The sequence below is a fragment of the Poromitra crassiceps genome (genome assembly GCF_964638095.1).
Source record: "Poromitra crassiceps genome assembly, chromosome: 1".
Taxonomy (NCBI): Eukaryota; Metazoa; Chordata; class Actinopteri; order Beryciformes; family Melamphaidae; genus Poromitra; species Poromitra crassiceps.
The window spans coordinates 82912797-82929645 of record NC_139623.1 but is presented as its reverse complement, the minus strand read 5'-3'; the positions used below and the strand labels follow the sequence as shown (position 1 = coordinate 82929645).

General features: G+C 42.0%; 1 protein-coding gene across 1 annotated transcript in view; it reads right to left on the bottom strand.

Moving 5' to 3' along the window:
• The window catches only part of gria4b (glutamate receptor, ionotropic, AMPA 4b), a gene marked incomplete at both ends in the record, with an annotated part of 268460 nt that overhangs the window by 43262 nt on the left and 208349 nt on the right, over positions 1–16849 (bottom strand). The window contains one exon of the mRNA XM_083647736.1: positions 5118–5324. Within this exon, the coding sequence (XP_083503862.1) occupies positions 5118–5324 (207 nt within the window). The remainder of the gene's footprint in view (positions 1–5117; positions 5325–16849) is intronic.

Below are 16849 nucleotides of genomic sequence, written 5' to 3'. Positions count from 1 at the left end.
TATTGTATTGCTATACTTGTGGGGACCTTCCATTGACTACGTTCATTCCCTAACTGTGACCCTCCCCACTACATTACATGCATAACCTGAGCCCTTACCCTAGCCCAGTGGTTCTCAGTGGGTTGGCGGACCACCAGAGGTTCTTGAGGGGGATTCCAGGGGGTCCCCAGCAATTTGATGAATTGTTAAATTCATCATTATTTCATTTACAAGAACTTAACATAAATAGAGAATGTAGAGGAATTCATACTTTGATCATAGTGTCTCTGTTATCGCACTACAGTACAGGTACCTACAGATAGTAATGGAATTTTGGACAAAATCATTTTTTTTATATATTTTATTTAGCAATAAAAAAAAATTAGAACACAGAAAAAATAAAAAAACGAACAAACTCAGACACAGGAAAAGAAAAGAAAAGAAAGAAAAAACATACATACACTCCAAAATCACAACACAGTGCCACCATTTACATGCAGCTTGTAAATATATATAAATTGTGCTTGTAAATATATATATACATATGAGTGGGATCCCAGACAAGTCCCCTAACCTCGTCAAGGTAGGCCAGAAATGGGTCCCAAATAGTTTGAAATCTCGCAGGTGAGTTGGTCCTCAAGAACCTGAGTCTCTCCATTCGTATAACAGAGATCATGTCCGCCAACCACAACTGAGAAGAGAACTTCCATTTCTGCAGAATGAGCTTCTTGGCAACAATTGTCCCCTGTGTCAAAGATTGCTGCACAGCTGTAGGGAAGTCCAGAGAGGATTCCGAGCAGCCGAAGATGGCGAGTTCTGCCTCCGGCTGAAGGGTTACCTTGTAGGCCTTAGAGTACCAATCAAATATTTTGGCCCAGAATCCGGTCAGTAAAGGGCAGGACCAGAAGGCATGAGACAGTTTTTTACTCTTATTCTTATTTTATTTATTTTACTTATTTTATTTATTTTATTTTATTTTTTTTTTTTCTATTTTGACAATTACTGTTTGTAAAATTTTTAAGTCACAATGCCCCATTTTTTGGGAAGTTTATATGTACATATATCTTTGACTGTAAATTTGGACTGTTTGTACATTATACATCTTCGACTGTACATTCATTTATTATTATAATTTCCTTATTGTTGTACTGTTAATATGTGTATTTGCTTTGGCAATATAAGCACTGTCTTTTCATGCCAATAAAGCTATTTGAAATTGAAAATTGAATTGAGTGCCCTCCGACACCTGACACCTGTCACACAGTGGTGATACAGACGGGTAAATCTTGTGCAACATCTGCTTAGAATAGTGAAGACGGTGAGTAACTTTAAATTGGATCAGCTTGTGTCTACTATTAACTGAGCCGAGTTGTATCACAGACAGACTCCTATCTATCTATACTATAATGACGATAGCATCTGTCTGTCTCTCTGTCCTTCGCGTATCTCGAGAACCGTTGGTCGGATCGACTTGAAACTCAGGGAGTGTGCTGATGGCGACCCGACGGAGTGCAGTGCCCTGTTCCCGTGCGATTCGGATGCGACACACGATATTAATACATTTGTGTTCAATCAAGCGTGTGCTCCTTTAAGCCCTGGCTGAGAATGAGGGCGCTAAAGTAAATACTGGAGAGATGGCAGCATGAAAGCAGCAGAGAATAGTAGGAGAACATGTATTTGTAAGCTGAAAAAGCAGCATTAATATTCAAGTTTATCATGAATAAAATCAACGGGAAATAACTCCTTCAAGCCCTGGCTGATCTGGGCTAAGTGAGAAGTGTCAACACTGATGTGAGTATAGTCGTTGAGAGAGTGAATGGTGCTGTAAGTAGGGTCGTTCAGAGTGATTGGTCGAGAATGAGGGCGCTAAAGTAAATACTGGAGAGATGGCAGCATGAAAGCAGCAGAGAATAGTATATATATATATAATAGAACATGTATTTGTAAGCTGAATAAGCAGCATTAATATTCAAGTTTATCATGAATAAAATCAAGGGGAAATAATCAGTAGAGCTCAGTGATATTAGTTAAGTGAGATTTTTACGTGGCTATAATGGTAGGCTATAATGAGTCACGCATTCGGAAATAATATTCTCTAGGGCAGTGATACTCAACTTGCGGCCCGGGGGCCAGATGCGGCCTGCGATAGGGTGCAGAGTGGCCCCCCGACAATTTCCTAATTCACAATAAAAACTAAGGTTAAATACAATTTTACTGAGCTCCAGCTAAATTGTCAAATGGCTGTCTGCTCGCCACCCAGGCACTTACAGTATATGTATTAACTATGCAAAAAAATGTGAGACTGAACTCCGGCTGACACCCCCAAATCCTACAATCTGCTACAAAAAAATTAATATTAATGTTTATTGACTGGCCCCTTGCCTCCTGTCATTTTGCAAAAGTGGCCCCCAGGCAAAGCAAATTGAGTATCCGAGCTCTAGGGCCACGCCACTTCCGGGGACCCCCATCCTGTGTAAAGGTGCTCTTATGCTCGAGCAAAGCTCCGTGGGGGTGGGGCCCCGCGAGTCTCCGTAGTCACCGTGCAGACATCGCGCTGGGGCAGATGCCATTATACTCAGAAAGTGATCACCATGTATTGTACAATGGTGAGAACAGCAATGAAACGCTGTGCAGTACTGAGTGCGCTTTCACTCTCAAACGACCGCACATCAGCACATGAAGGACTCACCAAACTTGTTTTTACTGAAAGCCGTTTTTACTACTCAGCCCTGATAGCCTACTACTCTGTGCTGCTTTTAATCTCTCTCAATAATGCTCTTAACACAACACATTTACTTGGTGAAATGACTAAAAACGAACAGTTGCAAATCTAAGTTTATAGCCTACCACATGGGTCAAGAAATGTGGCGAAAACACAGCTCAGTGTTCAGGGCTCAATGGTTTGTATGCAGCCATGTTTGGAGAGAAGCTCGCGCTGTTAGAAAAAATATCAGGCACAACGCGAGCGGCCGCTGGACCACGCGCATAACCACGCCCAACAAATTTACGTAATTTGACGCGCCCGCCCCTCGCTCCACCCCCGCGCCCTTCACGGCAGGGTGAGCATAATTCAGCCTTAAGTAGGGTTCCCAGAGTAAAACCTGGCTATTTCCACCACTGCTTATGGATGAGCATAATCTGCTGCATGCCATCGAGAACCGTTGGTCAGATCGACTTCAAACTTTGGGAGTGTGCCCTATTGTGCAGTGCAGTGCCCTGATTTTGTGCAATTCGGCATAGCGCCACCTACTGGCAACATAAAATGCTGTTTATCTCAAGAACCGTTCGTCCGATCGACTTCAACTTTGGGGAGTTAGAGGGACTCAACAGAGTGCAGAGAGCTGAATTCCGTGCAATTTGGCATAGCGCCACCTACTGGAAACACAAAAAGCGCTTTATCTCGATAGCCATTGATCTGATCGACTTCAAACTTGGAGAGTGTGCTGCTGGGAACCTGACATAGAGCAGTGCCAAATTTTGTGCAATTCGGCACAGTGCCACCTACTGGCAACACAAAAAGTGGTTTATCTTGAGAACCGTTCATCCGATTGACTTCAAACTTGGGGAGTGTGCTCATGGGAACTCGAAGTAGTGCGCGCTGAATTTCGTGCAAATCCTGCAATTTCCTGCGCCACCTACTGGCAACACAAAAAGCAGTTTATCTCGAGAAACATTTGTCCCATTGACTTCAAACTTGGGGATTGCGCTGCTCGGACTCCGATGGAGTGCAGTGCCGCATTTCATGCAATTTGGACTTATTCCAGGACTGTCTGTATGTCTGTCCTTCGCGTATCTCCAGAACCGTTTGTCGGATCGACTTCAAACTTGTGGAGGGCGCTTAGGGGGACCTGACAGAGTGTAGTGTGTGTGCGTGGGGGGGAAGCGCCCACGGGGTGGTGCATGGGGGAACGGGCACTGAACTACTAGTAAGCACTAGTCCCATATAATGTCAGACAAGTCAATGCCAAGTTCCCCCTGCCACATTTCTCTAATCCTCTCAGTAGAGGCCGTGGTGCAGCTGTCAAACAAACATACAAATCTAGAAATTAGATGCTTGGAGTGAGGAGGGCTCAGCAATACATCGAAAAAAGCATGTTCATTTAGGAGTGCTTCAAAGGTGCGAATCTTGGATCGAACATAATTTCTGACTTGCAGAAATCTGAGCCAGTTCGTGCCAGGCAACCCAAACTTCCTCTTCAGCAGATCAAAGGATGCAAAATGACCATCTATGTATAGGTCTTTGATGGAAACTAGCCCCTTCTCACTCCAGGCATGGTGTCTGTCTGACCATGGAGCCAAAAAAGAGTGATTGAAACAAATTGGCATATGGACAGAAATATCTGGTAGACTCAAAACGCTTCTAACTCGGTTTAAAATTCTGACATTCATTCATTTCATGACAAAACTTAAATTAAAATTTTCTAATGTCCCAGGGTTGTCTAATAGCAAATAGCATAGCTGGCAGGGAAGAGTTGCCAATAGAGCTGGCCTCCATTTTCAGCTACAGGGGGGCCCCGGGAGAAATATTGCCAGGAGTCCCTTGAAGCCAAAACATTAGAGCCCTAAAATTGGCAGCCCAGTAGTAGTGCCTAAACACTGGTAAGGGCAGCCCTCCTTCGGACCTGGGTTTTTGTAAAGGACAAAATCATATTTAACAATAATTGGGTCCAAGAGAAAATATCTCATCAAATGGGGGTCTGTGGCGCTAAAGGGTACTAAATTAGGTTTTCTTGATATGAAAAACGGTTGAAAAGCACTGCCCTAGCCTATACAGTACCTAATGCTAATTCTAATTCTAATTCTAACCTTAAACCTAAACTCAGGTCTTAATCCTTAACCAATCCCTGTAGAAGTGAAATACCTTATAACATTCACTCTGGAATAAATGTAACTGACATTTCAATAAGTAGGCCTAGGGAGCCACTAAATCTGGCTATCATATTTTAAGAAACTGAAAACCTATTTCTCCTTCAAAACCCAAGGTGCAACACCAATTTGATTAACGGACTAGAATAATTTGCAGTATTGTCTATAATTACCGTCATGTATGATCATACTGACACCAGTTTGAATGAAATGATTCAGCTCAGAAATCATTCAAAGAGATGCCACCTCCCAACACCAGCAGAGTGTCTTACCCCGTACACCAGCTCCCCGACCATGCCGTTCCAGATCTTAGTCTCTGGGTCCCTGGCACCGTACTTCCCATCGGGGACGATGGAGATCTTGTACTTGATGCCGATGTGCTTGGCGATCTCTGAGGCCAGGTCCACACAGTAGCCCTCGAACTGGTCGTTGCCCTCGTACAGCTCCCAGTTCTTCTTGAGCATCACATAGGGCCCCTCCTATACATGGGACCATAACCAGGGAACCACACCGTCAGACAGACAGACAGACAGACAGACAGACAAGACAGACAAGACTGGTAGACTTGTGGACTCACACAATGGTTAATTAACTCACCGACAGACAACAGAACAACACACGCAAACTTGTGCTCACCAGGGTTGAGGTCAATTCAATGCCGTTATGGTCATTAAAGGGAGTGGGTTTGCTTTAACATCTAAAATGACAAAGATTTTGCTCTCTCATGAATCAATTAATAACAGTCATTTCAAAGCTGCACCAGGCAGGATTTTTATTGAAATATACAATCAGCCCAAATCATAAAGTGGGGCTGCAACAGAGAGAGAAAATACCCCCTAATTGAGACACTGCAGATTCATCCTATTTGCCCAAATTACATTCTGGTGTCTGGTAATACAAACATGTAGCCTAAACAACAGCAAGCAAGCACACTGTCCAGAGAAAACAGGACTCATCAACAGTGGCTGAACCTTCTCTTCACAAGAAAACGAGAATAACCAGTAAGAGGATTTTTTATTTTATTTTTTTTAGTTTGAAGGATTTCATTACCCAGAAATCTTCAAACAAAAAATAAAATAAAATAAGAAATCCTCTTACTGCCACTTGGGGATAGCTTTAAATTGATTGACTTTTAATTGATTTAGCAACTCTGACACTCCCTGCTGGGAGATGCTGTTTTTGTGCTGCAGATAATGCAGCAGAAAGTAATGCAAATGTACTCACAATGACAACAATATACTTTATGCCCACACACGCACGCACACGCGCGCGCACACACACACACACACACACACACACACGCACACACACACACACACACACACACACACACACACACACACACACTAGGGCAGTGGTTCTCAACTGGTGTAGCCTCAGGACCCACTATTTTCCTTGTCATGAAGTCGCGACCCAAATTTCAGATTGTTTTTTAAACCACTCAAATTTATTGCACAAAAAATAGCGCATTAATTTAATACACTATGGCCCCTATTCTCCCACAGGCCTTCGGCACTAAAACGGGCCTTAAACGCAAAAAAAACGTGCCTTGCGCCTGTTTTGGGACGATATCAATATGGCTTTACGCTGCCAAATGCGCTTTAGGCCGAATGGGCGTGGCGCAGTCCCAGAATGGGCCAAAGTGGGCGTGTCGGCGCTAAATACCGGCCTACTGATATCTTCCGACCTGGCGTACATTTAGCGCTTTGCGCCTTTGAAAAGCAGGCCTATTCAGTGCGCCAGTGTCAAGGAGTGCTCTTCTGCCTCTCCCCTGTCACCCTTCTCTGTCTCTCTCTGAAACCAGGCCTATTCAGTGCGCCAGTGCTCTTCTGCCTCTTCTCTGTCACCCTTCTCTCTCTCTCTCTGACTCCCTCGCTCAGACAGACACAACACATAGCAGCACCCAGCTTCCCATAGGAAATAGCAGTTGTAAGTTTACTGCCTGTGAATGTCCCAGCATGCAATTGGGTCCTCCATTTCGCTACTAAATAGCAACCAAATGAGCCGAAATAGATATAAAAGGTAGATCTAAAATAATGTGTAATGGTAAGACAACCTGCAATTGTAGAACATTTCAATATTGGACCAAATAAAACATCGAAATGAAACACCACCCTATGTGAAACATATATGTCCTCTTGAGCCTATATATACCCTTTGTGGATTTAACGTGATTTAGATAAGTGACAGCGGAACGCGCTTCTGTCATGTGCTATACTGTGATGTCCGCTCTAATAACTTGGCCCTACTTCACATTTAGTTTTACAATAAAAACACATTTATGCAATGACTTTACATAATGTAGGGTATATTTATGTGCATGATTCTACCTGCAGCAGGGGAGAGAAAACGATATCTTTCTGGACAAACTTTCACCAATATAAAATGAATCTCATCATATAGGGATAGGCTATATTTTTCTAGCTGATGCATTTAGAACATTCTTTTCACTTTGATCTTGCTATAGTGTAGCGTATTTACATGCTTGCAGTATTTAAACTGCAGTTAGATTGGTTTGAGAAGCATAATAATATGGAATAATATCCTATAATATGGAGACAGACAGACTGAATGAAGGGAGGGGGGGGGGCAGAGCGCTTGGCTTTCGTCTGGTTTTGTTGGACCACTGGAATGGAGCTTAAAAGGCAAGCATGCGATTCGTTTATTGCACTTATCCAATGAACTGACGGTGCATAATTTTACGCTTAAAAGGCGTGGTTGTAATGGTTGAGGCTGTGTCTAGCGCCAAGACCAAGATATCAAGTGCGCTGGTCCACGCCCACTGATTTGCGCTGCGCCAGGCGCTCGGCCTAGAAACAGCGCCGATGCAACGATAGGGGCCAATGCCTTCATGCACTGTTATAAACCTCAAATGAACAAAAAATTGCAACAGAAGTGCAACTAGGGCTAAAAACCAGTAGAAAGAACAAAGGAAGTCCAAGGCAACTCTTCAAGAATAATTTAAAAAGCCTTTAATAAAATATGGCTTCCACCAGGGCTAAAAACCAATTGAAATAAGGCAGACTTGAATTACAGGCCTATATGTTTTTAAATTTAAACAAGTCAAACTGGTCATGCTCAGAAAGTCTTATTTGAACTCTATGAAATATGAAATAAAAGGCAGACGTATCTTGAATTACATGCCTATATGTTTTTAAACAAGATAATAATAATAATAATAATAATAATAATAATAATAATAATAATAATAATAATAATAAAACAGTTAACCTGGTCATGCTAATCCAGTTTCAGTAGTCTGAATTTAACTAATATGAAATAAAAAGGAATCACAGGCAGGCTATATGCTTTTTAGTTAAACTGGTCATAACTTTTAATTAAACTGGGTCCATGCTAATCCAGTTTCAATCATCTGAATTTAACTCAAATTAAATATGAAATGAAAAGGCAGACTTCTCTTGAATTACAGGCAGAGCATATGCTTCAGCTTGTTAAACAAGTAAGACTGGTCAGGCTAATCCAGTTTCAATAATCTGAATTTAACTCAAATGAAATATGATTTTTTTTTTTTTTGCCAATGTCCGCGACCCAATCAAAACGGCCCCGCGACCCACCTTTGGGTCGCGACCCACCAGTTGAGAAATGCTGCACTAGGGCATTCACAGACTAGTCGACTAGTAAAACCACTAGTCGACACTGTGCTTAGTAATCGACTAGTCGTTTTTTTTTTTTTTAATCTTTAAGAAAGAACATAAGGGGCTCTATTCTCCCACAGGCCATCGGCGCTATTACGGGCCTTAACCGCAAAAAAACGTGCCTTGCGCCTGTTTCGGCAAGATAGCAATAGGCTTTAGGCTGCCAAATGCGCTTTAGGCCGAATGGGCGTGGCGCAGTCCCAAAGTAGGCGTGTCGGCGCTAAATACCAGCCTAGTGATATCTTGGGACCTGGCCTACATTTAGCGCTTTGCGCTTTTGAAAAGCAGGCCTATTCTGTGCCTTCACTGCTTCTTCTCTGTCACCCTTCTCTCTCTCTCTCTCTGAGTTCCCAGCATGCATTGTGTTTCTTCATTTCGCTACTAAATAGCCACCAAATGAGCCAAAATAGATATAAAAGGTAGTTCTAAATTAATGTGTAATGGTAACACAGCCTGCCATTGTCAACATTTCAATATTGGACCAAATAAAACATCGAAATGAAAACACCACCCTATGTGAAACATATATGTCCTCCTGGGCCTATATATACCCCTTGTCGAGTTAACGTGATTTAGAGAAGTAACAGCGGAACGCGCTTCGGAACGCGCTTCTAATGGCATCTGCTATACTGTGATGTCCCTCCAATAACTTGGCCCTATTTCACATTTAGTTTTACAATAAAAACACATTTATGCAATGACTTGACATAATGTAGGGTATATTTATGTGCATCATCCTTCCTGCAGCAGGCGAGAGAAAATGATATCTTTCTGGACAAACTTTCACCAATCTAATAGGCTATATTTTTCTAGCTGATGCATAGAACATTATTTTCACTTTGATCTTGCTATAGTGTAGCGTATTTACATGCTTGCAGTATTGAAACTGCAGTTAGATTGGTTTGAGAAGCATAATAATATGGAATAATAGCCTATAATGCAGACAGACAGGCTGGATGAAGGGGGGGGGGGGGGGGCAGAGCGTTTGGCTTTCGTCTGGTTTTGCGGGATCACTGGAATTGGAGCTAAAAAGGCAAGCGTGCGATTCGTTTATTGCACTTATCCAATGAGCATGACGGTGCATAATTTTACGCCTAAAAGGCGTGGTTGTAATGCTTTGGGCTGCATCTAGCGCCAGCACGACGATATCAAGTGCGCCTGTCCACGCCCACTGCTTTGATCTGCGCCTGCCGCTCGGCCTAGAAACTGCGCCGATGCAACGATAGGGGCCAAGGTATTTACATGACATACATGGACTATCATATCCCATATCCCATATCCCATATCCCATATCCCCCACAAAGAACATCAAAACACAACAAAACAAAACAAGAAAACTGCATAAGATACACAATAATCCAAGAACAAACAAGACTATTGGACAAACAACCAAACAAAAACAATGCATTCAAAGTAAATACATAGATCTTGCCCTGTTGGCAGCTAGGAAATGCATAGCTTTAAATTGGAAAGCATCCAATCCCCCAGCTGTAGTTCACTGGTGGAATGAACTCTCAATCTACCATACGTTGGATAACATTTACTACAAGAGTAAAGGCAGATTCTTAGACATCCCCAAAATATGGCAACCACATACAGAGTTTGACTTTAAGAACTTTTTACCCCAGTGTCATTAGGCTTATCAGGATAGGAGCTGAATCCATTGTTTTTGTTTGGTTGTTTGTCCAATAGTCTTTTTTGTTCTTGGATTATTGTGTATCTTATGCAGTTTTCTTGTTTTGTTTTGTTTTGTTGTGTTTTGATGTTCTTTGTGGGGGATATGGGATATGGGATATGACAGTCCATGTATGTCGTGTAAATACCTCATGTTCTTTCTTAAAGATAAAAAAAAAAAAAAACGACTAGTCGACTACCTTTAGACTAGTCGACTAGTAAAATTCACTAGTCGTGAATGCCCTAACACACACACACACACACACACACACACACACACACACACACACACACACACACACACACACACACACACACACACACACACACACACACACACACACACAGGACCTAGGGCAGGCAATCAAATAGAACATCAATGTGTTCAATGTGCATGTGGATGAATGATACACAGACTAAAAGAGGAGGGAGGAAAGAGTGACTGAGTGGAGGCAGAGAGAAATGTGGGTGAGAAATGGACTGTAGTCAAAGTGAATGACAGGATTGGGCCTTAATAACTAAAACAAACCTGACTCCATTTAACACTTTTCATAATAAGGGGTGGCAAGATTTGTCAACTCCATAACCGACGGCAGGCAATCAATCATTGGATCTGCCGTTGCTAAGAAAATTAATCTAAATGAAAAAGTCCCTTGGCCTCCGCACTTGTATTTCCAAGCAAATTAGTTTTGTTGTGCAAGACAGCCCATTGCATATTGAGAGTGAGAGAGAGAGAGAGAGAGAGAGAGAGAGCAATTTATTCTTAAGATGTGTTTGCTTGACATTGCCCCAGGCCTAAGCAAGGTAAACCAAAGACTACACACGGAGGGGAGGGAATGCAAATGCATGGCTGAGGCTATGGCAGCACAACATGCTACAGTATACAGGTACTGTGCAAAATAAATTGTACATTTGAAGAGTTACAATCCCAAGTGAGACATTCACAATTTGAAATAATTAGGTGATGACTACAGTACACTGCAAAACGATTGGTGGAAATTCAAATAAATTTAGATTGAATTGAAATTGAGGCTTTCATAAAGAATAGTGGGTAACCTCTTTCAGTAACACTTTACTTGAAGTGCACTATGATGCATTACATGAATATTATAATCACATTAGAATAAATAGATCAACTTTTCTGACCATGTAATCATCATACAAAGATTTAAAAATTACATTCCATTTATATTAGGGACCGTTCGTTATTTAGAAGGGGGGTCACTGGAGGGATTTGGTGTGCTCTGAAATAAAAGGCTGTGCCCCTTCCCCGATCAAAATATATTTTTCCTTGACCCTCCCCAAGTGATTTGAAAAATATGATTAACCCTCCCCAAACAATATTGTGGCGAGCGTGGAAGAATGCGGAGTGACACCGATATCTTACTTTTAACCAAACATATGCAGAAACTCCGGCCAGAGGTGATCAAACACACTAACAGTCTCAGTCGTGGTGGCTACATTGATAGTAAAACTAAACATCCTGGCCACACAAACATTGCCATTACCACATAATGCAATCAAAACATGAGCACAACATCACTAAACCACGTTTTTAACTTTAACAGTAATAAGCTTCCCACAAGAACATGAACTCCCATAATCCTTTGCGCTTCTTAGAGCAGAACTGTCACCAATCAGAGCGACCGCCTCCTCTGGTCGCTACATAATGCTATTTTCGCTTGTGAAACAATCTTCAGTCTGTGTATATCAATATTTGTGTTTAAATAGCAGTCAATGACTGATGGAAAAAAGTTAGCCGGTTCTATGTGGCGGACTCTCCACTCTCTGTCCCCCCTCTCTCTCTCTCACTCCCTCAGCAGACAGGCACAAAGCCACACATGTAAAATCTCCCAGCATCCATTGAGCTACATTTCGATAACAAATAGCATCCAAATTAGCCTAAATAGATAGAAAGGTAGATAGAAATAATGTTAACACAACATGCAATTGTCGAACATTTCAATATTGGACAAAATAAAATCTCGAAATCAAAACACAACCCTATGTGAAACATATATATCCTGGTGGTATAAATATCCCTTGTAGACTTAACGTAATTTAGGAGATGAGTGAGCCGTAACTCGGTTCTACTGTGACCTCCTAGACTTATCTGGTGCAACGATAGAGCCCATATATATTTTGTGATGCCATGTCTGTTTGTTTGCTCGACATATATATATTTTGTGATGCCATGTCTGTTTGTTTGCTCGACCTTTCGTGCTGGAAATGTAGCCTACTTCCATATTGTGGCACCTAGAGACCACAGCCACAGGCTCCAACGCCGTTAAGGCACACACACCAAGAAGCAGCTTAATATTAAAATAGGAATCTTTATTATCGACAAAAATATATATATATGTTTTAATTAAAACAGCTCATAGCATCACAGCACAGGTTGGTTGACACTTGTTACATATCACCACGTCATGATAGCACGCAGCAACAATAATTACGTGTAAGGGCTCCCGCAGGATGGTGGTCTTACACAGTAAGTTATACAATCAAATCAAACTAATGTATCACAATGAGTCAGCCACTCGTTACGAAAGACACCTCTGGGGCTCGCGCTCCCGAAAGAAAGCAGCAACAGCACACCAGCCTGTTGCAGCCTCGCTGGTATGAACGTATAGGTTACCCCAGCGGTGCGTACAAGAGCCCAGCCCTCCGTCGAGGCAAAGAGAGCCCAGCAGCCGTGGAATCACCAGAAAAGCGCCACTGATTCGCCAGATACTGTACACGCCTACTGTCTGGATAGGCCAAGCACAAAGATCGACAGATCAGACCGTCAAAGAGAAACAATGCACCGGGACATACCAAACAGTTTGGACAGGAGGGGTGTAAATGAAGCAACTCAGTAGTTGTTGAAGTCCGAAAAGCAAACATTACACACAAACAAAAAGTTTATATATTTTTATCTAATCAAAATTGTATACCCCTCCGCTGGACTCAAATTAAAGAGAATGTACCCTCCCTCAAACTAAATTTAAAACAAGATTACCCTCCCCTATTTTCCTCCAGTGGCCCCTTCCCTAAATAACGAACGGTCCCTTATGTGACAGTCATTAACTACCGGTATACAGTTATTCCATTAAGTATTCAACCTCGCAAAATGTTTGCACATTGAGTTGCTTATAATAATTACACAATGTCCTTAAAATGCACTTATGATGCCTTATGAGCACCAACTTTTCTCATACTGGCTCTATATTTTCCGATTGTATGATGAACTTCATCTACTAATTTTGATGGAATGTTAGAAATGAAGCATGGTGTTCATGTACAGGTTGATACGGCTCCTGGCGGATGTTTTTGTGAGATTCTTTCAGATGTAAATCAGGGGAAATGTAGTCCGATCCATATGATTTATGATAGCAGAGCATGTAGCCGTGCTGGCGACAGAGGGAATGGAGGAAATGGCAGTGATAAAGGATGCAGTGTTTCTGGCATGAAGAAAGCAGCAGACTTTAAGAGGGCTTCACACCAAGTCCAGCGGCTGACAGGCTGGTCAATACTAATCACAACCAACCTGCTTCACTCACTGGCTAATGAGACTAATTAGACATGCCATTAAACACACATGGAATCAGGGACACGCACGTGCGCTTGCACACACACACACACACACACACACACACACACACACACACACACACTCCTGAGTACATTTGATATCACAAATGCATACTGTTATGTGCATGTGGGCACAAGTGGGCACACACAAACAAACACATACACACATACACACAACACACTTTACATTACCGATGGACTGGGCGACTGTGCTGTGTAAAATCGAATTGTCTGTTTTGTGTGTGCGTGTGTGTGTGTGTGTGTGTGTGTGTGTGTGTGTGTGTGAGAGAGAGAGAGACAGATTGTGTGTTTTATGTGCATTGTGAGAAATAAACAATGTTTGTCAAACAGTCGGTGTGGAGTATGAATGGTAATAAGCATCAAATTGATGGGCCATATTTATGATAACTTGACAACAAAAACAACAATTCACACACAGTAATTCGCGTAATAATTCTTCTCACTAAACAACTCATCAGTCATCACTTGCCACTTCCAACACAAATCAGATTAGTTATTTTTATGTTGACGTTCAGAGAGGGAACACATTTAAAATACAAGTAGAAAAAAGCTATTTGTGCTTTTCTTACATCACAGCCGTGTCCTGGGTATAACATCAGCATGGTGCGTTCATGAATGCCAAGAATATTATATTATAGCCATGCCTAAACCCTTACACCCCTGCAGTATTGACTCTTTCCTGTTCCAATGCCAAGGGCAGCAAACTCAATAAAAGGCAGAATTATGTTAATAAATCTCATCTGCTACTGGATTGGATTTGTATCACTATTATATCAGGAGATTAACAAGAAATTACCAATCGCAACGGGAGAGAGGGTTAAAAATAGGGAGACTCCCACGAAAATCAGTTGTGTTGGCAGGTATAATTAGTTGTTTGTTTAGTTGTTCTAAATGACCATAGATACGTAGTACAGATTAGTACAGATTATACAGAAAGTCAACTCTTCCCAACCCCCCCCCCCATTCCTTCTCCCATCATTGATTCATGAATTTGTTTTGTTTTTGTTCTGATGAACATCAATGGATCAGTAGCGTGTGATTGCATTGCGGGTATCCTACTGGTCTCTCCTCAAACCCCTGGGTTTTTGCCCGTCCCACAACTCCCTTACCAGAGGGCTGACACCGAAAACACTTGAAAGGACTAGCGGCCACTAGAGGGCGAGCGATGCTTCACCTCCCATCTCATGTGTCAGGGCCAAAAAGTTGCACTTGAACACACCGCAAAACTCGTTTTTATATAACTCACCCGTTTGCAGTAAAATAGATGATAGAAAAGGGGATGATTGACAGATCGCCTGTCCAGTGATCGCACAGATTGCCGATCATGGACCATTAGTAGGCGGAGCGGCGGCTCTGGGAAACTCCCATCTCACGTGAGGTGACTCAACCCATTCCCTCCCACTCTGCTGAGGAAAAATCAAGATAGTGACGGCCGGTTTGAACTCCGCCACGGAGAAGAAATTTAATGGGATAGCTATGTCCATATTATTTGTCTATGGTGAGACCTGAAGAATGAAAAAAGCAGTGTTTGCCTACCATTTCGCTCACTTAAACGGTTTTGGAACATATCAATCAATCACGGATAAACAAATACAACAAGCACAAGCCTGCTAACTAGGCTGGCAAATTGTCACCGGACACCGTGCTCACGACTAGATGGTTCAGTGCCAAGATGAGTAAGTCCACGAAGCTGGGGCGAACTTATAATGGGACCCTATTGAGCCAGCCTAGTTAGCAGGCTCGTGCTTGTTGTATTTGTTTATCCGTGATTGATTGAGTTTGACACTGTGCATGTTTGTTTATAGTGGTTTCAGATACATTTGACTTTTATCTAGCATTTATTAGCGATTTGTATTGATTTATATTTGGAATAGAAGCATTATCCATAACCTGCCAACAGGGCGGCAGTATGACTGGGGTTAATGTTAAGAGGGCTACAAATTCGTAGAAGAAGAGTGCTTTTCCCATGAAGAAGAGACAACGTTAACTCAGACTACTGACTGAATGAATGAGTTATGCCCTTTCACACTGTTCAATGATATATACTGTATAAACATCCTTGTTCAACTCAAAGTGGTCTTCTATGATTGTAGCGAACCTGAATACAACAAGACCAAATAGTTCTAGCGGGAGTGGGTGTGTGGTGCCTCGGCCAAAAAGGAGTTAGGTCAATCAGCGCTCGATTGCTCTTCCTCCTTCCTCCTCTTCCTCCTTGAGGACGCGGATGGCGCACACACATGTTGAAATTTTTGAACACAAGATTCTGAAAATTTTGAATTGAATTTTGAAATAGGTATGTGGAAACTGAATAATTTCAAAGCAAATAAATTCAGTTTAAGATTATGCTATTCAGATTCAGTTTTTCAATTCACATTAAAAAATAAAAATTTCAAAATAAAAAACAGCAATTCAATTTCAAAATGAAAAAATTCGAATTCAAAAAGAGCAATTCAAATTCAAAATTCAAAATTTCGAATTCAAGTTGATCAATTCAAATTCAATTTGAGGTGGCACATAAATCAGCCCATACAGCACTTGTCTGGTCCTTTGCTTGTGGAAGAAAGGAAGAGGAGAAGGAGAAACCGCACTAAATAGACCCTTATTCGCTAGCCCTGGACAGCGCCATATTGTTGACATACCGTCCTGCAGCTGACAACTATAGTAACGGCCTTATTGTCGTTTCTGTTCCATTACAAAATAGCGATAGTGATGACAGCAATAAAAACCCCAGAGTTGTTGTTTGTATGCTGCTGTTAATGCCTGTAATAATAAACAAAGGAAAAAACGAGGTGAACAGACTTTGCTGTGAGGAGCTGTCAGAAAGTTTCACCTGTCTCTCTCCCACTATCCACACATCTCCTGTGTGCCGACGTATACTCCGTCTCGCTCCCTTCACGTCTGTGGACGGTAGAGATAGAAACAAACCACGGGGACTTTATTGCTGTCATTACTACAGCCATGCCTAACGCAGGTCACCATCCGAACACAATTGGAACGATACAGGTAACGCTAACGGCGGCTAGCTTCCTATAAACGCTGCTCTCACATAGGTTGTCACTTAAAGCTGCAGCGCTATGTCA